Source organism: Haliaeetus leucocephalus, unplaced genomic scaffold, assembly GCF_000737465.1.
Source record: "Haliaeetus leucocephalus isolate CR32 unplaced genomic scaffold, Haliaeetus_leucocephalus-4.0 Scaffold495, whole genome shotgun sequence".
NCBI lineage: Eukaryota > Metazoa > Chordata > Aves > Accipitriformes > Accipitridae > Haliaeetus > Haliaeetus leucocephalus.
In genome coordinates, this window is record NW_010972931.1 from 2,473,150 (window position 1) to 2,497,823 (window position 24,674).

Genomic DNA, 24,674 nt, shown 5'->3' on the forward strand with positions numbered 1-24,674 from the left:
TACTGTCATTTAGCTTATGAAATACTTAACTCTTGTCTTTCGGCTGTTCTCACTGACTGAGGGGAAATGGACTTTTCTATGAAAAGCCTTGTAGAGCATGAACATGTGTGGAGCTGCAACAGTTCCTCAGAAAACTACTTGTGCTACTTGGCCCTGTACAAGATTCCTGATCACAGCAAGAGGTTGGCAGCAATAACTCAAAACTCATTGTTTGAGTGCCTGCAGTCACATGCTAAGGGAAATGATATTTCATGGGAATGACAGTGAGGAGCTACTAAGAGCCTCACAAGAAAGGACCTTCCTGTGCTCTGTAGTAAGAGTTCAGCCAATAAAATATTTACTAGTGTAATAAATCTTAGCAGTGGCATCAGGTTTTCAAGATTTGTTCCCAAGTGAAAGAAGAAGTCTTGGTAATAAGATTACCTTAGGACTTTGTTGAAAGAGGGAAAAATGGAACCTCTTAACCTGCCTTTGTTATCCTCTCTAATTTTATAGGCAAACGTGACCTTGTCCCCTCTTACTGCATTCTTGCTCTATACTATCTAAACACTGTGTTTCCCAAGCTTTTTCTGTGTAAACTTTCTCTTGTCATGATTAAAGTTCACTATGAAAAAGACAAGTTAAATGTCTCATGGGGCACCTTGCATTTAGGAATGGAACTATTACAGGTTGCACGTTACCAACTTAGATGACCATGGAGTAGAATAGTGCAAATAGTAGAGCTATCAGCCTGCGCTCAGATATGTAAATGCCTGATACATCAGGATGTTAAGAAAGGATGCAGTGGAAAGGAAATGCCTCATCTCAGTTTAATATACTCAGTTAACCCTGGTACAACTGTATATCATTAAGCCATGAGCTGAACCATCTTCCTCAAGTGGGTGTTGTTAATGTTGCAAGGTAAATTCATGTTCTATAGACAGCTGGATAAAATACAATGTCTAATGTATGGTTTGTGATAATATCAAAATATTCAGTGTGGGTTGTTGACATAATGTGTGACAACAGTCGTGTACTGTGTGTACTTAAAGATCACTGCTTTATCAGGAAAAAATGATGGATTAAGGATGAGTACTATAGGCTATGGAAGATTACAGCTAATCCTTTTATAACTGCCATTTTGGTAATGAGATGTATGTTGTAAAGGTATATGTATAATACTTCAGAAACAGGTTTTCCCTTTTAGCAGCTAGTATTTTTTTATTACTATTGAAGTACAAGATAAATTTTTATTAAAAGGTGAGGATTGTCTTAGGAAGATTTTTCTTAGGTCTAGTGATTTTTCGTTTTATACATATAGTACCCAAGATGAAAGAAGGAGACTCCATGGCAGTATGTAATGTACTTAAGGCAATACCTTCTAGGAAGAGTATGTTAACTAAAATGTTGAATTAGTACAAATACTTTGCATCTAAGTATTGATCCACAGGAATTAATAGTTCTTATTGATGGAGTTGCTGAAGAAAGTCATATCTGAAGATAAGTGTCTGTAAGAGGTGAGCTCTTTAAATTCCACTGGGTTTCAGCAGAGGACAGTGAGCCAAGCCTTGCATCTATTTAAGATGCTTTGAGGACATTTTATAATGCCCATGTAGCTGGTCTGATTCTGTTTCTGCAGAGAAGAATGTTTCCTATTACTTCAGCGGGTGAGTCCTTTGGGGATTGCTGCTGAGTTTGATAGGAAGAGGAGATCATGCGGAACAAGGTTGTCTCACCTTTTAGCTGAGTAAAAACCAGATGACCTCCACACACAGTATCCGTCATTCTTAACTGCAAAGTGGCAGAGGCACCTGTGGGATGTACCTTTTACATCCCACATATACCAAGGTTGGAGGAAGAATATTCCATTCAGGTTTGCAATAGGCTCCTGAAATAGCTGCCAACTGTACCCTTAAGAAGTCATCTCAGGGCATGCAGTATTCTCTTCTTTTTTTCCTCTGTTTTGAAACTATTTTTTCCTCTTTCTATTTATCCTAGTGAACAGACTTTTAAGATTTGCAATGTACCCTGAAGGCAAGTGTTATTCATACTTCTATCCATCACAGCTGTCACTCTAAAGATTTTATTAACTTAAGTGTGTACACATTCTTGGAATATGAATTTACCAAATGTGGGGTGTAGCATGAGAACTTGGTCCAAAAGAAATTAATAGATAATTGCAATGGTTAAAAAAAATAAAATGACAGGATTTTTCAACATATGGTTTTGCTTCTGGTTAATTAGCAGTTTCTGCTGCAATCAGAAAACAATATGCTGTATGAGAGAACAAAAGGATATAGTTCTAATGCTTTTCTTTGTTGCTTATATAGGTTCATCTTTGAACAAAGAAAGCAAGCTAAAATTTTTGTGGTCATAAGAGATTCGAAAATTAATATTTCAAAACTGTAAAACTGAGTCTTTAAACACAAAGTTCCTTTCAAGAGAAATATGAAATAGCGCAGCTTAGAAAATTCAGAACAGGTTTTGATGGCCAGTTTGAGTCCCACACTGCTGATTACATACAACACACAGGCCTTTTTTACTTGTATTCGGACAGAGCCTCGTACAGCCTCTCTTTGTAACGCCCTTCTGTCCTACTGCATGATCTTGAGCATATCTTAGGTTCACTTGGCGTGTTCGGCAATTTCCTGTTTTGAAAGCTGTCCCCATCGGTTTCCTGCCTGGGAGAACGTCCCCTTCTTTGAGATCCCGATGGTTTACAAATGCTTGAACACCATGTGGCCTTCTAAGAAAAACTGTTGTTTGTGGTACCGTCTGCTGTTGGAAACTAGGGAGCTGTCCTGTCCGAGTAACAAAACAGAATGAGATGACCTCCGAAAGCGTCGATGTCCAACAGTAAGTGAAAGCTCAGTTATTAGGGTTTGCTAAGCTTCACGTAGGCCCTTGTTAACTACACCAGCTCCCCATTGTTTGGGATAACACTGGAAAACTGAAAAAGAAATGTCTGTGTGAAGCCTTCCAGCAGGTTCAGATCTGAGAAGATTTCACTAGTGTGGGCACAGCAAAGTGTCACTGGGTGGATTTCGGTAGGGACCAGAAGAACGTGCCGCAGCACGGCACGGGTGTTGCTGGAGCTAACAAACCTTCTCAGCACGAGGGGCACAGGGCTCGCAGAGCTCGGGTCTGGCCAGTCTCCTCGGCATAGATCCACCCCTGCGCTCTGGAAGCAGGGGGAGCGGTGAGGGGTAATGCTGTGTTTTGGGCTGAGAAGTCCCTCGGGGTTCAGGCTGACCCTGTGAAGAGCCAGTGTGGGAGGGTAACTGCATGCGTTTCCTTATTTATCTGCAAACTAAACAGGCAGCCCACCACTAGCTAAGAGTTAACCACTTTTGTTTTATAGACTGCCAGGGATGAACATCACCACATAATGGGTAAGAAGTGCCAAAAAACAGACACCCTGACAGTTCGCACTGACATGCGGAGCAACAGCTTTGCAGCTTCAGAGTTTATTTCTGTCAGCTGTGCTTCATTTCCATGCTCTCCTCTTTGTCTGATTACAATCCAGGCTGAAGATGTGGAACCTGTATCCTGCTGTTACCTTGGCAGCCCCTCAAATTTGTCAGTGAGAACATCCCGGGACTTCCAGCAAAATCTGTCATGCTGTGTGCACCCTTCCTTTCTCAGAGCACAGCTGCCAAACAGTTGTAAATGCCATATGTTCCTATAAGCAGAAAGGAAATGTAAAGGCTTAGGTTTGAAGTAAGAGCATTGCATCTTAAAGTTAAGTGGTAGTCTGAAGCTTTTGTATCAGATGCATAGTTGGACAAGACTAGGTCAAAGCTCAACAAGTTACTTAGAGTCTGAATTTTTACTGGGTTTGGAACAATTTACACTTGCTTTGATGTCCACCTTGTGAATGTCTTAAACTTGTTTTAAAGCTCAGCCCTGTACAGGCAACATGTTTCTAGTCTTTAAATCCCACTTACGCCATCAGGGCTCAGAGGATTTGAATAGTGCGCATGACACCCATTGTCCAGTGGTGAATTTAATCTGCTAACAAGACAAAGTAAATTAAGCACTGTAAAATTGTCAAAGTTAATTACTAAAATGCTGGACCTCACCCAGGAGTTTTCATTAGTCCAGTCTTAAGTTCAGAGAATTTAACACCCTATTTAAGTGTAAACTCACCTTTCTAAAACAAAACAAGCAGCATTCCAGAGAAGGTTGTGCCAGTACTTTGTGCAGTGGCATTAATGGTTGTTGCAGTGTACTGGAAATATGTATAATTCCAATATCATAGTTCTGAATAGGTGTAAAAATGCTGTTATGGAGTTGGACTTAATAGTTCTAAAGTGAGGATCGCGTAGGCTTTCTGTTGCTCATATTTACTTAAGCTTAACCAACATGGAGCCCTTTTGCCTATGTTGACCTATTTATCCTTAATTGTCCCTCAAGGATAATGTGGCCTACTTCAGCCATCTGTAGTTAAGTCTAAATGAGTCCTCAAAGTTGTTGTCTTTCTTCAAACAGCCCTTCCAAAAGCAGCTCTGTGTGACCTGGAGAAATTACACTGTTTTTTCCATTTAGAAAATAAAAACTCTTCCTTAAAAGCCCTTACTTTAGTTAAGTTCACACACTGGAAGAGGATCTGTTAAGCAATGATTTGGTTTTTAATGATTATCTCTTTTATCTGCAGAAACGCATCAAAACCATTCTGGTTTTATTCTGTGGGGTTCCTTGGTGGGATAAAGCTTGCTAAGTTACCATAAAAAAAGGCTGATGGGTACCACAGAGAGGAAATCAGTGCATGTGGTACAAGCAGATGTCCAGGCTCAGGCAGATGATGATGCCTGAACATTTTAGTTCTTATTTTTAACACTGGCTACATTCCCTCAGCTTCCCCTCAACAGCATAAGCTTTTTGGAGCAGAAAGAATGTCAGCATATATGATGGAACATAGCCAGCATTACTGTACTCCAATCAGTCGTGTTTATTTTAAGGAAGAATTGGCTTGAAAGTGGGAGAAAGAGGGCTGATTTGAGGACCTAGAGCAGTATAGGAGATCCAGAGGAGCTATAGGGACCAATCAAGGAAGATACTGATGCCCATATCTCTGAAGCTGAGTGGGGAGGGAAAAGAGAAATGTGACTGACTGTGTATGCTATATAAATTGGCATAAATACCTTAAAATAAATAAGGAGTGTACCAGTGCTGCGTGTTTGGCTGAGGATCACAAGCAGTGCTTGAGACAAAAGTGCCTCAAGTAAACACATTTACATTCATATCTCACAATTTCAAGGGACCTAATGCTGTGCAGTATAAAGGCCTTTGGTTGCCTTTGGGACCAAGGCTGGATAGCAGCTCTCCTGGTTGTCAGTGAGTTGTCACTCGCCTCATTGACAGTACATCTCCGATGGTAGCCCATCTTCTGCGCAGGTTCTTGCTTTGCAGGCAGATGCAGCGAGCTGTCACTTCACAGTCCTGCGGTGACTGAAGGATTTTCACATTGGGGTAGGGCTGCATGTAACCACACGTGGCTTTCTGGGCTACAGTTGTCGTGAAGTTTGGATGAGACTTCCAAAGTTTTAAATTATTAACAGCCCCTTAGACAAAGCTCTTTGCAGTTGCTTTCATTATTTTGTCTCCTGTTTATCTGGTCTTTAAAAATGTCTTGTCACTGACACAACATCATGTGTAATTATCTTGCCTAGGCTTATAAAGTTTCAAAAGGTATTTTTGTGGTGTCGCTCTTCCAGCTGTATGATTCTGCTTGTCTCTTCTGCCTCATAAGCAAATTATAACCATTTGTCTTTTTATTTATGCCACCTCACAACCCAACATTCATCTAAATTCTTCTTTGCCCTCTTGCTGTAAGATCCTAAAATACAATTTTTTGTATCTGATGATTCCCCAATCCTGAGGAAATCGAAGTACACTATGAGTGTTTTCAGACACACCTGGGGTGTGAACTAGTAACAGCTGAGACCAAAAGTAAGCACAATAGGAAGGGGAAGAGAGAAGGTTTTCATTAGTGGTACACTGGATAAGATTTAGTCAGAGTTAACTGGAATGTGGAGAAGGAAAAAAAAAAGTGCATAGTGGAGGGAGGGAAATGCATCAAGTTTCTTATCTGAACCTTGTCTACTGCTCAAACTTAACAGGTTCTGCTCCAACACAAAGGCTCAGATTTTCTTCATTCCCTGTGCAGCTTCATCTGTTTCTCTAAAGGGAAGGCAGTAACTATCAAAACCAAAGTAAAGGGAGGGTCCAAATGCTGTGTTTTGAATGTGCATTTAAGAATCCACTTATTCACAGAATTCCAGTGTAGAATGAAATAGATGGTAAAATCGTATGCACATTGCTGTAGTCATAGTGATTTAGTTGTTTTTGGGGGGGGAGAGGGAGCAGTCTTTATTTTCAAAATCAGATTTTAAACATAAGAAATGATGAGAAATGGTGCCTCCTTGCTTACAGGTTATGTTCCTGCTGTGGAGTGTCACAACAGCAGCTGTGTTGGGTGAAATGTAGCTGTTACTGCCAGGAGCTTTATATATAAGAAATTTAACTTGGCATTCAGTGATTTTGGACAGACCACTAGAGGCTGCACTTGTATAGCAGCAATTCTGACTGACTTATTTTAAATTTCTTTTGCTGGAATTCCTTTTGTTTCCTATATTTCTTAATGAACAATGGTCAGCCTTAGTTTGAGTTGGGTAGGGTTTTCCTTCTGCAGTTAAAGGTCATTGAATGGACTATGAGAGGGCCCAATAATCAAATGTAACAAATTCTTCTAGATCAGTAGCCTTTTGTTGAAGCACAGTACAGGCATTCACTAGTTAAACACGGTAAGGAGTAGATGGCAAGTTTTGTCCCTGATTCCAGAGATCTGGATACGGAGAGATAGGTGCAGTACAATGACTTCCACACCACCAAGTAGCAGCTTTAAATTCAGGACCTTGGGAAGCTTGAGGTGAGCCTGGTCCTTGGGTGTACGCTCTATGGATGGTTTTCCAAGGATTTTCCAAGGAGATTGGAAGCAGTGGTCATGTCCTCCTAGCTTCGCTTCCTGCACTAGCTGACTTTTTCAGTGTTTTCAGCTGAAGAGATATAGGTTGCAAAAAGTAAAGACAAAACTATATTATTACTAATTCTATCTGAAATTATGCAGTTGTTAATCACTGCATTCCCATTTTTGTCCCATATGCAGTGCCATGTGCCAGAAATAGAGCACACTCATAATTTCTGTTTTTTCTCATAAATGTTGCTGGAATAAGAACAGATATCTGATAGGCCGGTTACACACCTCAACTGAAAGTGAATCTTGCAGGAATCCAAACTGAGATGTCAGGCCCACAGTTTGAATCGGAGCCGAAATGTCGGTCCGGTTTGCTTTGGGGGCTCAGGAGGTCTGCTAGGTAGCCAAAGAGCTTCACCTGGGTGTTCGTAAATGTTATGTTCATAAATGTTACCCTTGTTAGGAACAATTCTGTTCTCAGATGTGTGCAATATTCTTTGACCTCAGTTAGTCATACGTATACATCTGTGGCAGAACTTGGCACCAAACAGCTATTTTCTGTCTAACCAATTAAATGTCATGACAACATCATGCAATCCTATATACAGCCATCTTTTGGGAATATGTTTTCATTCTATTTGTTTTCTTGGCGGATTGTTTCTTTGCCACTGATATCTCAATACCAATGCAAACGTCAAATTTTCTGTCATAAAAATAGAAAATATAATTTTCAAGTTTGCTAATTTAGAGCAAATGTAGTTAGTGGGAAGGTATTACTGTCCAGCTTTCAGAACACTTCTGGTTTGTCTTAAGTGTAATCACTTTGATTTGTGCATTTACATTGCAAATTTGGAATATTATTTGTTACATTGCTGTTATAAAGGATTATAACATTTTTTTTTTTATTTTCCAGGCTTTTTTTTTTTTCAGTTGAATGCTTTTAAATACTGTTTTAAGTGCAGGTTCCTAAAAAAAACCACATAAGTGAGATCTGAAATAGCAGCAGCATTACAAAGCAGTGTTCAGTTTCAGTACCATGTTAAAACCTACAGGCTCACTTAGCAATTGAAACTGGAAAGTTCATTGTCTAATGTGGAGCTCAAATAACGTCTGGTTTATAGTTCTTTTTCAGTTCCTGCTATCTCTAAATTCGTTTAATCAAGGCACTTTCTACTGTGAGGCTGGGTATTAGGGGCTATAAAAGCCTGTGATATCTGAAGCTTTCAAACTGGAGCTTTGTGGAGTGTGATATATCCTCTTACTTCCATCATTTACTCAAGAAAGCACAAGACCGCTTTCCTCTCCTTGGAGACTGTGGTTTCTAACATTAAGAAGTCCTTAATCTTAGTCTCACTTTGGATAGTGAGAAAGAAGCTGTCATAAGATCAAAATACTTAAAGACCAATCAAGTACAAAACTACTTTAAAATTAATAAGTAGAACACCTTTTAAAATGAGTGGAACATGACAAATATGATAATTTTTTTGTTTCTTTATTAATATACCCAGCTGGTGGATTTGTTTTGGAATTAAGTGAATAAATTCGCCAGTTTTGAAACAAAGTAGGCTTTAGGATAACGCAATCAAGAACTGTAAGAAAATGAAACTGCTGCAGATCTAATCACTGTTTAAATTTTGTTTAGTGTTATGGTTTAACTTTTGTTTCTTTGTCAAATTCATAAACCATTAAATTCTTCTGCTCTAGGAAGAACTGCATCCTCTAGGACTTACCTAGTGATCAAATAGAAGGAGTCTTGGTTATCCTACATAAGAGACACAAGGAGGGGAGTTGTGGGGCAAGGCTATGCCAGGTGAATTGTTCCTGCCCTTTTCCTTGTTGGGACACCAGCATAAAACTGGTAAAGTGAAATGTCACCATAGGGCTTAGCTGAATTATTTTCTTTCAGAGTTGATGTACTGGAGATTTCTATCTTGATTTGTTAATACCATTAATACCATGTTCTTCACCGTATTATCTGGCTGTCTTCTAGAGCATATAAAGGACACTAAGAAGGTGGCTATTCTCTGCTTTCATTCATTGCCAGGGCATTAGTGGTTTCATTTTTTAATGTGTGAAACACTTATGATTAAGGAGGAGTTCTTGTCTCCCCCTCACCCCCAGGAAGTCACTCCTAGCAGCAGCAGAAAAGATGGAGAAGCGGTCTTTGAAGTGGCTGAGGTTTGATCAGTTGAAATGCCTCTGAAAATGTAGGATGCAAAGTTTTTCTTGGGAAACAATAGCCTTGCTAGTTAGTGTCTGGTTTCCAATAGCGTGTTCCTAAGCAAAGTAACAGAGAATGCTGTTCTTGATTACCCTAGCTCATTTGCTTGATGACTGAATATAGGATGACTTCTGACTTCAAAGAGTGATAGCTGCTGGAAGCATTTTTATCACTGGGCCATGATGGGAATGCTTGCTGTTCAAAGTGTTCATTACCCCTGTGCTCAGGTACTGGACCATCTCCTTGTATATGCTGAACCTATTTGAGCTCTAGGTTGTCTTTTCCTGCACTGGATACAATTCTACTTTTGAGGTTGGGGGGGTGGGGTGGGGTTTGTTGTTTTTTGTTTTGTTTTTTTTTTATTTTTATTTGAAAAAGAGCTGGTCCACACAACCCTTGTGGCATGCCCAAGCATAAATCTAACTGCTGTATGGACAGATGGGCAATACCATTCCTAAGATGATCTGTCACCGTGTTTTGTATGTTTTCCCTTTTGTGATACAGTAGTATGGCCAATGATGGGTGGATGGGCCAATTCCGTAGTCCTTCTTACATAGGCCTATATCTTGTATGCCAAAAAAGATCAGGATTTGAGAGCAGCCTGAGAGCCCGCATCTCTTCAAGCAGTGTGTGCCTATCACTGATGCTCATTGATGGTCAATGATGAGCTACAGAGGGTGAGTAAGCTTTAAGAACGGGTGGTACCAGGGATTTAAAGACAGCTTCAGCTGCTTATAATGCAGATTGCTGCAGACACTGCCTTGGTGCTCTACTCAATGCGGTAATTCTTCACTGAATTTTACTGAAGGCCTACTGTCAAAACAGCTGTTCAGCCATCGAGAGCAAGAATTTCTAGTCAGTATGTATGTATAGCCACACGTAGTCAAGGTAGGGAACAATCCTGAGTGTAATGTAAGCCAACTGTTTAATAATAAGGCTTTAAGACTGAAATCCACTTTTATTAAACTGGAATTATTTAACCTAAAATGCTGCACAGAATTTCAAGCATGCAAAAGTTTGATATTCTCAAGTCTCTGCGATGAACCTAAAGATTTCCTTTGTTTTCTTTGTAGTAGAGAGCAATGTATACAAGCAGTTTTCCTATGGCAGCATAGAAGCAATAGGAACTTATTTGTGTAGCAATTGTCACCACCCATACCTTGGAGAATGCAAGGATCTTTCAGATGATGACTATGTAATTGCTTCCACACATCCCAGAGGGAAGTTTCTTTCTGCAGTCCCATGTACTATAAGCTTTCCCGCCCTTTCCCCCAGGTGCATGAGCTCATAAGTCTTGCAAACAAGACAAAGAGGGATATGTCCCCATAATCCAAAGCTGAGGAGTCACTAAGTGGAAAATTCGGTTCCTGCTCTACAGCCTACATGGAGAACTCGGTGCTTGTTGTGCAGGTACTTCAGCCTCACTGTCACCTTCTCCAAATGGTGTTACTCTGGCTCCCCAAGACGGAGGGAGGGGACTGAGCAGAAAGTCTACCCTCTGCTGCATTTTCTCCTCTCCTCTGTGGCCTCTGCTCCCCTTTCCCTGTTCTCTACCTTTCTGACCTGGCCTTTGTGTGTTTGCCGGACATATTTCCTGCAGAGCAGGGATGGTTTCTGTGCCTTTCTAAAAATGTTCTGTTCTTTGTGTTGGTGAATAAACAGAAGAACAGAGCTTATCCCATGATCGTTGCGGGGGGGGGGGGGGGGGGAGGGAAACAAAGGAAGGAAATACTAAATTTGAATTACAAGCTTATATAAATTATGTTTTCAGAAAGTACACCGGATACAAGTTAATGCATTAAAGAAAACAGAGGTTGTAAAGGAAATGTCAAGAAGCCTTAATAGGCAGGTGCTTCTGCTAAGGCTGTCTGCTGTTTCTCACCATAAGGGTTGTTTTCCAGTCATTTACAACTCTGCCAAATTTTCTTTTGTTCATGATGTCTCACCTGAGTTTTTGGTTTGAAGTTCGGCCAAAATAGCTGAGTTGTTCCTAAGAAGCCAGGGAACAAACCCACTGTGCTTTTCAAACATTGAAACAGCCTTTTGTTGTAGAAGCTCAAGTGTCTCCATCCTTTGGTCAAGGACTCGGACTTGACACTTAGAAGAATGACGGCCTTTGTGTCAAGCAAATACCTTGAGAAAAATCTGCCTAAGTCCCAGGTCACAGGTGCTCAGTAGCTACTCAAGTCAGTTGTCAAAAACGTCCTGCTTCATCCTGGGGCTGAGCAGGGGCTTCTCTATGGTTGCAGAACAAGCTGCTCTAGAGCCAGGTCTGCTACTAGGGCTGAGGGCAAGAAGACTGTTTCGTGGGAGGTGAGTGCTGCCTGTTGACAAGCAGGCAGAGCAGGCAAGCTGCCCGCCTCAACAGGCAGGACCACAGCCAAGGCAAGCGTCCACCCGAGGGAAGATATTGAAAGATCGAGTAGGACATAGGGTAAGGGAGACTCGGGTTGGGGGATGAGGGGACTGCGACATTCAGGAAGGGGTGGCGTGAGAACCAATTTGGTCATTTGTCCTGACAGTATAAAATAAAAAATAATAAAGCTCCAAGACTTTTTTGAGCTGTTCTTGGGACAAGGCAACAGGGAATGAGAATGGTTGAAGGGATGAATGGGAGAGACAAACGCGGGCAGTAGTGACAAGTTTATTGGAGAGTGATACGGAGGCGTGAGAAGAGCTGGGCTAAACTGATGAGTACAATGCAACTGGAGCAAGGCAGGGGGTAAAGCTCAATGAGCAGGACAGGCCGTGTCTGTCAGAGCATACTTCTGCTGAGACATAGAGCAGGAGCCAAAATGCTTTACTCTCAAGCAAGTGAGCGGGAGGTGGGGAGAGAGGAAATCAGTACTTGGATAGAATGTAATAAATATGTCTGAGGGAAAGAGGGACAGCTGGCACTCACAGGTAAATCAGGAGCCAAAGGAAAACTGAATACCTGCTTGTTACCAAAGCACCATTTGTCCTATGCCCTAAAAGAAAGGGGGGGGTCTTGCAGACTGTCTTTTAACTACGTACGCAGGTGTGTGTGGCAGCAAAGAGAGGTCAGTAGAGCAAGGGTGCGCTGGCAAACGGACCCGTTTCCAATATTTACTTTTCTTGAATACATGACTTTGTTGTCTTCATAAAGTTCTCAACTTTGTTGTACACAATGTCTGTTTGGTTTGTTGCTTCCTGCCTACAGCTTGCTGGAGCTGGATCCCAGACTTCACAGCCAGCCCTTTGCAACAAGACGCCGTTGTCAAGATAACAGATATTTTTCCCACTGTGATGGGTTCAGAACAGAGCATTTAATTTTTTTAAGCAATCTATGTTAATGGAGTGTTAGCAGTTTGAAGTCAGATGCTCAAGACTTTGCCACTGGGTCTCTTTTAGCTAGTAGTGGGGAATCCGGGCTTTTATGTCTGAGCCTAGAAGGGGGCTGCCTTCTGAATCATGCAACCACCCGACATATTTGATCCCTCAATTTGATCCAGTTGAAAAAGAAGGCTGGCAAAAGACTTCTTTTGGGCTATCTTTAGAGATGTGCTTTCCTTTGTCAACTCTTCCATTTAAGTAAGCCTTATCTTTTTTTCCTAGGAGAATGGTATTAAGCTCTGCTTATTGCCAGGTGTTGAGGCAGATGATTAACTGTGTGGAGCTGCCATCCAGCTCTTCTCCAGGATCCCAGCTGAGCTTGTCTCCCCTGTGCTCCTGGAGAGAAATCTGATTGATGCTCTGTCAGAGGCTTTAATTTTGTTCCTGTTATGCAGAAATGTCAATAGTTTCTTGAAATATGATGCAGATGTTGCATTTAGGTATGCTGTGGGATCTGAGATTATGCTTCCACTGAGGAAGTATGCAGAAATTTCAGGAGTCCCGGGGACTTCTACTGAGCAGAGGAAATAGGTCTTTAAGGGTCTTAATACTCTTCAAAATCCACCTGAACTGCTGTGGGAACAGCTGTAGCACCTTTTTGACTCCACTCATCCAAATTTAGGCTGCGTGACCCAAGGAGTTTGTTTTGTTACCTGATTATTGTGGAACATGGTTGCTATTAGCATTTTATTTTGTTCAGTCACTAAAGGTTAAAATGGTGGGAACATTAAATGGGGAACAGGAAGATGCTAAAATCAATCTGGATCTCTCTTCTTCTCTTGCCCTTCAAATAAAGAAAGAGAAGGAAGAGGGGAAGCTTTAGTAAATCATGGAAATTTACTGTAGTGCGAAGCATATGGCTAATATAAAGCCCTGTTTGTCTGCAAGGGTTATTCAGGCTTACAAGGCAAGTACTCGGATATTGTTTATCAGTGTTGTCCTAACCCAGAGGCAAGAGTCAAGTAACATGTGCCGAGTGTGGGCAGTGAGGGGTCGTTTCTAATATTCTCCTATGTTAAAATGACTGCTTGCTTCATTTGAAAGAAAGCAAGCGTTCCTTTGCATTTTTTATGATTATTCATGTTTCCCCCTAGATATTTCTGTCTGTAAATTTGAGAAATATTGCAGTTTGTAAAAGAGAGGGGATAGACTGTGAGTCATGTTTAAATTTGTAATTTTGAAGAATAGCTTAAGATGACACATCTGGGTACCTGTGTTCTTCATCTTCCTCAGCATCCTCTTATTATGCTAACAACGTAATCTTATAAAGCAAAGCTGGTGTTTTCATGATTCAGCAATCTTGAATAAGAGATCCTGACATTCTGTTGTGTTGATTTTTATACTGTCTTTTAAGGTATGACGGTAACAAATCGATGCATGGTATTTCTGAATGTCACAGCGTGCAGACAGTAGGCCTTGCGGCAAATTATTATCCAGACCGAAAATATAGCACATATATTAAAAATGACCAAATACATGAGAAAATAACAAATCCGAGCCCGTCTGCCTTGTATTTGCCTGTCGTTTCTATTTTGATTGCGATTGGCTGGCAAGGGCTGCTGCTGGCATTGCACAATTGGCTTAGATGGGGAATTACAAAACAGGAGCAGATCCCTTGATTGGGACACGGTAGCACATGCAGCTGAGCACAGGCAAAAAAGAAAGGTCACCCATGCACAAGGAGTTGAGCGGAATCTCTCACAGATGTTTTCATTCCAGAGAAGCGCATCTGATCTCATTTTTCTCATCTATGACTTGGCATCTTTAAATGCCATAGGGATTTTTTGTTTTGGTGAATGTAAAAATGCACCTGGGAACAAGTTTGCAACCTGGAGGCACATGAGAATTTCAGATGCGCGGAGCAGTATCATGCAATGATCAGAAGGATATGCTTTTTTAAGGAGTTTTAAATATCAGTGAGGAGGGAGGCAACAGAAGGTTAAAAGCAGATGCAAAAGGAAAACAGCTTTGTTTTGATCCTGAAATTATACTGAAAGCAGCATGAAGGAGGGATTTTATCGGCACCAAAACAATGGAGAATCAAAGGGGGTTATTTTCTTCTGAAATAATGTAAAAACTATCTTTTGTGAAAAAGAAGAATTCATTATTTGAATATGGTTTGAAGCTCTGTGGAACATATTTGGGACTGCTGCATCTTTCCAATGGTGTATAGTATAGCATATTTTTCTTTAAGTTGTTCAGATGAAGAAGATTCTGCACAAAAAGGTCAGGCTACTTTTTTCTTTCTTTTTTTTTTTTTAACTAGTTTTTAACTGCTTTTTTGAGTGAGAGAACCAGAGGAGTTTCATTTGTATTTTTAACTAAACTTTCTCTTTTTCTTCTTTCCTCCTCCAAACTTAGTTTACGAGATGCTGGAATTGGATTTATTCTTGTCATAGATCGCAGACAGGACAAATGGACCTCCGTGAAAGCTTCCATACTGCGGATAGCAGTGAGTACTGTTTTAAATTAACTCCTTAGAAAGATTTTTCTCTGTTGAACCTTCTTCTTATGAGTAGAAAAACAGCAAATATTTTATTTCTTCAAGAAAATGTTAGCTGATAGATGACACAAAAAGTATCCGGTAGTTCTTTTGTATCCCAGCTGACTGGGACCGAGTATCATGTGTCTATAACATGCTTTCAATGCAGTTTGCAGCTCAGGACATCTTCCTGATGTGAAGAGCACGTGTGTGTGCACGTGCGTGTGTGTGCATGCAAATGTGTGCGGCATGCAGCTCTCCCAGTTAGGAACCAATATTTGTATGGACAGCCCATGTGTCCCATAGAGCTTTGGGTCCACCTTTCGCTATTCAAGTGAGCTTCCATTTTAGGAAGAGATGAGGATGAGGGTCCTGGTTTAGTTTACCGCTTGTGAAAGGAATTCAGGTGTAAAAGCTGATCTTGTGGTGTTCGAGTTAAAACAAGGGTTGCTTGTAAGCAAGAAAATCTTATGTACTTACTATGATCAATCAACAGCACACACTGTTACTTTCAGCCTCCTTTTAATATTTTTAAAATATGAAAACTAAGCTTATTAGAGGCTCTTTTTTTTTTTTTTTACACAAGGAGGAAAAGACAGATTCATGTTTATCATGTGCTTATCCTACTGTTGGTTACTTTTTTGATGTTGTTTTTTTCTTGTTACCCTTGCTTGAACTGTTAGTGTTTAATAATCTTTCCAGTAAGTGCTGAAAAACAGAGCTGTAAGCATCTTTTCTTTAATTTTTAAAGGCTGAAAATTTTTGGCTCTGTAAGATGAAAGTCAAATCAAAACAGTAAATGTCATTTTTGTGTAACTGCATTCTGACCAAAGAACTATTTGTTTATTGTAACTTAAAAGGTATTTGTTTAAAGGTAATACATTACTCCCACTACATGACTTTTTGTGAATGAATATATTATAATGTAATATTCCCATGATACAACTTTTTCCACAGTAAGTATGTTAGGAATGTTAAAATATTGAAAATATACCAAAATATTAGCAAGATTTGCTTTTGCAGCTCATTTTGAAATTTTGAGATGCAGTATTGAGCAGATTCCAGTAGTGGAAACTGAGAGCAGCATAATTTGCGGTGATTGAAGAAAAAGGACTATATCTCTGGAGTTATTCAATCTCTTTCAGAATTCGATACTGTAGTTTCTGTTCAAGGACAGATAAGTATTCCACAGATGACAGTCCTTTTATTTACATAATTAGGGTTGTAGGGGGTGGGGGGCAAATACAGGCATGTTGCTTATAGCCATAATATTAATGTTTATGGTACCGTTCCTCCAGTGTGCGTTTTTTTGCCTAGAAGCACGATATACAGAACCTGAGTATCTATTCCCTGTGATAAGGGGTCCATCATTGTAGTGATGGTGTTGGTGCCTCAGGGCTTTGCCTGGAGAAGGGTGTTAAGTGCAGGGAGCACTGTAGGTTGCAGTGCTGTTGATGATGGGTTATTTTCCTTTTTTCTTCTTTTCTTATTCTTCTGTGAGCTTTATTTAAAAGAGAAATCATGCTTCCTAGCTGAAGTCTAATCTGTTAGAGGCATGATCTTTTTTTGTATTTTTTTCTTTCATTGAACTGACTCAGCTTTGGCTTTGTATTGCATCTGTGGATGTATGTGGCAGTCCTCCTCTTGGGCGTCAGCAATAGTCACATCATCCCTGAACACTTTGAAATTTTTTATTTCTATTCCAAAAAAATAAATAGTGAAAAATCATTGTTTGCTGTTGTCTACCATTTGTTTGCTATAATACTTGCCATAAATGAACTCTAAATACATTTCTGCTGTTTGTTGCTTAAAAAAACAAAGTCAGATATACATGATACGTATGTTGTGCCAAAGTCGTGAGGTTTTCTCTAGGTCCTGTTGATGAACAAAGATTTTTTTAAATGGCTTAAGGGTAACTGGAGGCTTAACTTCTACTTGTTTGGTTTTCCTAACGGTCAGAGTTGTCTTTGGATGGTAATGCAGCATCTGAGTGTCATTTGGGCTGTCCAGATTGAACCTTATGTCTGAAAGCCTGGTATCTCTAGCAGTTTTGATTGCTAAAGCTTATTGCTGTGTGTGAGGATACGAGTCTCATGTTATTTGAGAAGAGAGTTTTGGCTATTGGCTCATTTGTTGTAGTTCCTGCAGTGTCCTCCCTGCCGTTATTCCTGATTTTTTTTTTTTTTCTAATTGTCCTGAGGAGGTTGACTCTCTTGATTTGTCAAATCAGAGATGCCAGCACAGGGTGCTGTGGCTGGAGCACTGCCCAACAGGAATATCCTGGCTGGAGCATCTGCCCATCACTAATATCCCGACAACCATAGGAAATATATTCATAAGCACTGAGCAGCTGCTAGTCAGACATTCATACTAGCATGTATTTTTTTATTATTTTATGTTATTTTCAAGACTCTTCACACACAAACATTTGGCTTGTACTAGTGGGTGTTGGAAGTATGTTTTAAAACAAAACTAAAGAAGAAAGAATTTTTGTTTCAGGCTGAAATTATTGTGGAAAATCTTTCTACATTATGAAAAATTTCTAGGCTTCATTTTTTTTTTCTTTGCTGTTAGGGATCATTTTCTTTCCTGGGACAGAAAATAAGCAATGACAAGCTGAATCTGGATTTCATGCTGATCCTTTAAGGTTGCTATAGACAGTCAAGGCAGTGAAGATGAGGTAAACCTATTTTTGCAGACATAATGGAAGGGCAGTGGCTGCACCATTCACCCAGGATGACTACTGCTGAAGCACATGCAGTGGCAGCAGAACTGAAGCCAAAGCCAGAGGCACTGGGCTGAAAAATGGTCCCTCTTTTCCTGGGATGTGTCAGATTGTGGCAAGCACGTGCCCAGTTGCGCAGGCTTTGCTATTGTTACACTCTACTTGACAAAGTTGCAGTGGGCAAGCAGCCCAGTGCAAGACTGCAGACCCTGTGGCTTAAGAGACACTGCAAACAAGATTATTTTTTTTTATTTTTCCCCTGATTTAGCTGAAGTGAAGTTACTAGCCTAGTGCAGTCAGGAATGGCCTGTGTTTGGAGTGTGACTCATCCTATCCAAGGTAGGTGGGATGGATAACCTAGAGATACTGTTGACTGTTTAGAAGCTTAGCTTTTAGATGGCTGTAAGTTGGACAGAATTCACCCCTACTGTTGAGTCACTAGGATGAATCTGGCCTACTGGGATAGCCAGGCTAAGAGGTGGAGTTCTGGTAAAGATGCCAAAAGCCAAGCTTCATGTCGTTAAGTGTGAAGTCTTGGCAGTAAATTTTCATGTTCTTAGAGAGGCTGTAGAAAACTGAAAGGTTTTACAAGAAAAACACCAAAGTTAGCTATCACAAATTGTTCACTCTTACTGCATTGTTGTTTGAAGAAACAGATTTTTTTTGCCCTGTCAGCTGCTGAGATTCTTCTAAATTTATATTATAGTGTCCAGATTTCAGTTAAACATGATATGCAGAGACGCACAAGACCTTGCTGAACTTTTTAGCTCCTGTGGCTGAGCAAGTGGGTAGGCTCGTGAAAATAAGGCATGGTTCCTGAATGGTGGTGCAAGGAGGAGCAGTCACATAGCTTGGTAAAACAGCTCCGTATTGTCCCAGCTGAAGTTGGGTGAATGGCAAACACCAGACAAATTGATCCCCATTGCCTTTGCATGCAGTCAAAAATGATGCTTTCTTTTTTTTTTCTTTTCTCTCCTAGTGTTATCATACCCAAACAAGCAATATTCAATCCACAGTTGTAGGAGCAAGGCACATTATTAATCAATGTGTTCTGAGGTTTCACACTGCTCTGTTCATAGTTCCAGTGTGTTTTCTTAAAAAAACGAAGCCTATGTCATTACGTTGTCTTTGTCTCTGTTGTCCTGTCATCATTGTTTTCCTCCATCTTGAGAGAAAGGTTGAAGTGTGAACTCTGCGTTTTAGACAAACAAAAAACTGCATTCAACATCATTAAAAGTTCCACCACAGCCATCCATCAGCGTCATATTGAAAGTCCAGAGAAAATAAATTTCCTTAAACTTGGTGCTTAGTGAATTACATATGTATGGGCAACTGCTTTTGAGGAAGCAGCTGGTATGGAGGTCACTCAGGTGGTAGTGAGAAAGTTTTACTCAGCTGTGAAACTTTGCAGCCCTTTCTAAATGTGACAAGAGTTGGGTTTTATCCAACTTCCTGCAGAAGTTTGCTTTGTGATTTGCCACCTTTGACTGAGGATGCATTGCATGCAAGTTTCATGCCTTCTGTTTTGGACTGCATTGTCCAGAGCACTGTTTTTCTTAGCTCTTCATAAATCAAAATGCAGTCTTCACTGTAACAGAGGCTTAGCCCATTAATTGCTTTGAAGATGAGGGCCAAGACCTTTAGCTGGCAGGAGGAGACCAAAAGCCAGTGGAGAGGCTGGAGTGCTAATACCAGCCTAAACTCGCAGGAGCCAGGCAGTCCCGTTTTTGTGCCATCTGGAGTCTTATCGTTGGTTTTACATCCAAGGTGTGAAACAGTGAATTACAGTAATCCAACCTTGAGTTCTTTGGCCTGGTTTGTAGAGAGACGTTGAGTTTCTTAGCGAGTTGTTGATGGAGAAAAGATGCATTTAGTAAGTGATGCTCCATGAAAGGCACTATTTTATGTTATGGATAGGTATTTCCCACTAGCCCAATTTCTAGCTAACTCTTTGCATCGTGTCCTGAAAGCTGTAATGACACTTAACAATTTATATGGGTTAAGTTTGAAAAAACGGCTCTCCTTTCAGCCCCTAGTTATGTTTCTAATTTTCGCTTGGATTCAGAAGAACAGCTTGACAGTATGATAAAGCCAGAACAGTATTCTTATTAATTCTGTGGCTATTGTTATGAATGATTCCAGTAAATGATAAACTAAAAAGGTTATTTTGAGATGCTGTACGGTTTTGTCTTATTGCTTTGGAAGTTTTGAGAATATTACACGTGCAGGCACTTTTGCAGTTATCCTTGTGTAGTCAGCCATTTTTCCTTTTTACTACATGTTTTTTTAATATGTAGAAAGAGAGAAGTGAATCACTTAAACTCTGAAAACGGGATCATAACATCACAAGCATTAAACCCAGATCTATTGTAAAACAGCTCAATGTTTTCAAAACTAGATTTCAAATTGCTCCTTTTATGAATTGATTTAATTCAAGATTCTTTCTTGACAAGAAGCTTGTGTAAGAGACTTCGTTCTAGCCAGGAATAAACAGTCTTGGGGCGGGGGGGAGAAAAAAAAGGTACTTATTGGCTCCTTTATGTACAGAGGTATTTTGGAAAGAAGCGCCCTGTGGCTTACAGCATACTAGTAAGTGCAGAAGGGAAAACACCACCACAGAGTTTGGTAGTGTGGGTATATTGAAGCTCTTCATAAAATAGTGTTTTTCCACGTATTTTAAGACAGAACTACTAAAACTGAGTCAAGTGTTAGCTCTTTGATTGCTCGCATGGTTCAGGTATTTCTGGAAGCTGGCTGTTTATCTGGGAAGTGAAAGAAAAGGGGTTGTAGGTTCACTGTTTATCAGAACAACTTTCCTTTGCTGTGTAGGAGTATAAAAGACTTCTGAGCACTGGGGCAGCTGAGTGAATTGCTCTGTGGGACTGAACAGCAGACTGCAACTTTATTTTAGTGCATCTCTGTCTAAAAGGTATACGTATTTATCTACATAATTCCTTTTGTATACTAACTAAGCCCTAGGAGGAAACCTGAGATATAAAAACTCAAAGGTGTTGGTTTTCTTTTCCAAAAGCTCACCTTTGGGTATTCGCTGCTAAAGGCTGTAGTGGCTGGCTCCTGGTTGTAGACCCCAGCCACTGCTCTGCTCCTGCGCTGCCTCTTCCAGGGAGCGCAGCCTGGCAGCACTGCATCCTGTCCCAGTGAATATCGTGGCTATTGTAAAGTATGTCATTTAACGAGACCCATTTCCCCTTTGAAAATGCCATCTGCCCAATAGCCTATAGTGCATGTACGCTGTACAGTTACTGTCAGGCAGGAGTGCGTGGGATTGTTGCTGTGCCTGGCTAGTGCAGGTGAAATTGTTGAGTGACTTAAATAGCTCCCTGTTGGCACCAACAGAGCAAGACCATGTTACACAGCGGAAACTGAAGAGAAGAAGAATCTCAGTACCTGTCTTTGGGGAAACGCTGTCATTCCTTCCCCACACACAAGCTGCTACAGCCCCTTCCTGAGCATCAGACAGGGGTTGTTTCCTGCTCAGCTTTTGTGGTTCCTTACTGGCCATTCAGCATCGGGTCATCTTCATTCGTGAGATGGCCTGCCTCTCCTTATATCCCCCTGTTAGCAGCTGCTTAACTTCAGGGTCAGTACTGGTGCTACAGACAGCCTCTCTCTCATTAATATTCTGTGAAGGAAAGTGATAATTAACATTATATGCAACTAACTTAATTTTACATTTTGCCCAAACCCAGCTGGGTTCAGTCTCTGTAGGTTCCCCCTTTCCAGAGGCCTGGAACATGCAGTGGAAAGCTTCCCATCCCTGAGAAGCGGAGGCCTGAAAGCGGGCAGGTCAACCTGCTCCTGAGTATTTATTGACTATTTTCCTGGAGGATTTAAGGTAGCTCCTGTTTTGTCCAGCCAGTGAAGGTTCCTCCCACGTTCTGTGTTCAGGGTATTCATAGGGCAGCAAAGATCTCTGTGTATGGGAAAGCTTTGATTTAAGGGCTGTGCTGTATATAAATCCCTGGTTTGGTCAGATTTATTTCAAAGTTGATAACTACATGCACATCTACATCTCTTTCTGTATCTCTGGAATTGGCACTGACCTGACTGGATGGGGATGTGAAGGAGATAAGCAGATAGAAAACTAATCCCGTGACTGTCACGAAGTATCAAACAAGTGCCAATACTGATGCAAGTGAGATGGAAGGAATATATGGGTTGGGCTAGAATAGAATAGGATCTACCCTAATTTTTGTTGAGGATACCAAAAACATGACCCCTGGTCTCTTTTGCATAGGTATTAAATGAGTTACAGTGCAATATTTGAGACTAGATGTTGGAGGAGCAGTTAATATTAATCTAGTAAAGAAAGACACTTCTGAAAAAGCAGTTTTCCAAGCACACAAACCCTTCTTCAAGTCTCAGTGATGTTCATTGACTTCACTGAAACAGTCCTTGAAGGCACTTTATTTCATGGCACTGCTAAACATACATGAATATTTATTTTTGTGCTTAACATTTGGCACATTATTGAGAAGTCATTGTTTGCTCTGTCTGCTTAACATACAATGGCTTCAAACAAATATGCTGCTGGACTGGAATGGAGTTTTTTTGTTGTTGTTCTCTCGTGTTCAGGGTAAAGTTGACTGGTTGATGAAGTTCACACGCATCTAAGGAGTGTCTCTTGCATCATATCATTGTCTCTGCAAGTCACCAGGGCTTTAGGAAAAAAAAAAGTTAGGAAAATAGTAATATTTGGGCAGTGCAGATATAAGCTCAGATAAACTGGAATAGCTGGCACAGGTCCAACATTGTTTACTGTAGCAATCCTCCCTTTTCCTGTTGTTTCACAAAGATCAATTCGCAGATTTGACTCCTGGCCACAACAAGCAGAGGAGGCATCATTTTTTAAGACTTGGGTTTCTTTGAATATAAATAAAACCAAACGGGAGGCATAGGAGACAGACTAGCCGAGGCCAGAATGGTATTGTAGACAAAGTTGGAGTAATTTGAGCTTTTGTTGAGAGAGGAGGGAAACTTCTGGCAAGCCGTGAATGGGAGTTAAAGTGATACAAGACTGTAGTGACTTCAACAGCCATTGGTTTGGGTAGACATGCTGAGATGGAGAATAATTGTAATGTGTATTCTCTGTCTGTTTTCTTTGAATTGAAAACTAATGAGATACCCTACTTAATTTGGTCATGTAGTTAAACTCTGTATTTCATAAGAGCTAATACACAGTTCAGAAAAATTTACTATTACATTGCATTTGGCTGCTACTGTTTGCTTCAGTAATAGCCTAAATATCATAGAAACACAGAATAATGACTCGGGTTGGGAGGAACCTTGAAAGATCATCTGGCCCAACCTTTCATGAGGAAAAGGAGCCTCAATGAGATTATCTAGCACCCTGTCGAATGTCATCTTGAAAGCTTCCAGTGATGGGGACTCTACCACGTCCCTGGGGAGGTTGTTCCAGTGAATGATCGTTCTCACTGTAAAAAAATTTCTTTCTTCTATCAAGATGAAAACTTTCCCAGTGTGACTTGTACCCGTTGCCCGTTGTCCTCTCCACACGGCAACTCGTGAAGGGAGAATCTCTGTCCTCTTTGCAGCCACCCTTTAAGTGGCAGCTGGAATACTGTGCTGAGGTGTCCCCGAGCCTTCTCTTCCCCAGGGAGAAGAGACCTAACTCCTTCAGTCTTTCCTCACTGAGCAGGTTCTCCAGCCCTTTGGTCGTCTTTGGTCCTCCTTTGGACCCTCTCTAGTCTGTCTGCGTCTTTCTTGAGCTGTGGGGACCAGAACTGGACACGGTACTCCAGGTGCGGCCGGACAAGCGCTCAGTAGAGTGGGATGGTCCCGTCTCTATCTCTGCTAGTTATGCCCCTGCGGATGCAGCCCAGGATCCCATTTGCCTTGGTTGTCACAGCAGCGCGGTGCGGACTCATATCCAGCTTGTTGTCCACCAGCACCCCCAGGTCCCTTTCAGCATATTTTCTATGAAATTCTGGAGTAAAAATCTAGAATACAGTCACAAAGTGTAAAAGTGAGAATTTAAAGTTAGAATGAAGAAATTTATTACTCATACATGTAATTTAAATTTACTTTTATTGTTTGGTGTCTTTACGCTTCATATGCTTTCATGCGATTGTGTATTTCTAATATATCTACTCAACTTGGAGCTAAGAGGATAGGCATTTCCCAGTATTCTGGGTAAGGCTAAATGGATGGCAAACATGCACTGCCAAAGACAGTATGTCTGGATGTCATGTGGTGGGGCAAATATCTCGCATGAAGACCCCTTATGTTTTTTTTTTTTTAAATGTATTATCTAAAAGATATTTCTTCTTGCAGCTTTTTCTTCTGAAATGTTGGCATTGCCATTGAATAAACTTCACATTTTTTAAGTTGAAGGTGAAAATTAACAGCTCAGACTCTGAATGCTGCCGGCACAAAATAAATTGACATGTGTCTATTGAGTGTGTGAAATGAATAGACAACATGGCTATCATTCTAAATAGATTATTCAGGAGATTTAATAAAAAAATCCTTTTGTCCATTCTTGCAATGTTTCTTAGTATGAGTTAAATAGTTTTCTTAAATAAATTTGTGGTTGTCTAGTTCAGGAAAAAATGGTTAAAAAAAATCATCTTTTCTTCACTTTTTCTTATGAATACAGTCAAGAATTTTCTATAAAAAGTTTTTCCTCTGATAACTGTGCATTAGTAAGTCCGCAGGATGTACTACTACACAGAGACAGATTGTTTACAGTGCAAGGATGAGGAGCTGGTGTGGGCACTCAGAATTACCTGGATTCTGTTCCCAGCCCTCAGACAGATTCCTTTGGGACTGAACCACCGTGCTTTCTAGAAAATGTGTGGACATCACTGAAGTGGAGGCAGATTGTGAAGCTCCAGTCTTAAAGGTTCCTCAATCAAATTGAGATCTCAGTTGTATACTGAATATCTGGGGAACC

At 40.6% G+C, this 24,674-nt stretch overlaps 1 protein-coding gene across 1 annotated transcript in view; it reads left to right on the forward strand.

Moving 5' to 3' along the window:
• MCF2L (MCF.2 cell line derived transforming sequence-like) overlaps positions 1-24,674 on the forward strand; it is an 86,693-nt gene that overhangs the window by 32,234 nt on the left and 29,785 nt on the right. The window contains exon 4 of the mRNA XM_010575633.1: positions 14,892-14,982. Coding sequence (XP_010573935.1) covers positions 14,892-14,982 — 91 coding nt within the window. The remainder of the gene's footprint in view (positions 1-14,891; positions 14,983-24,674) is intronic.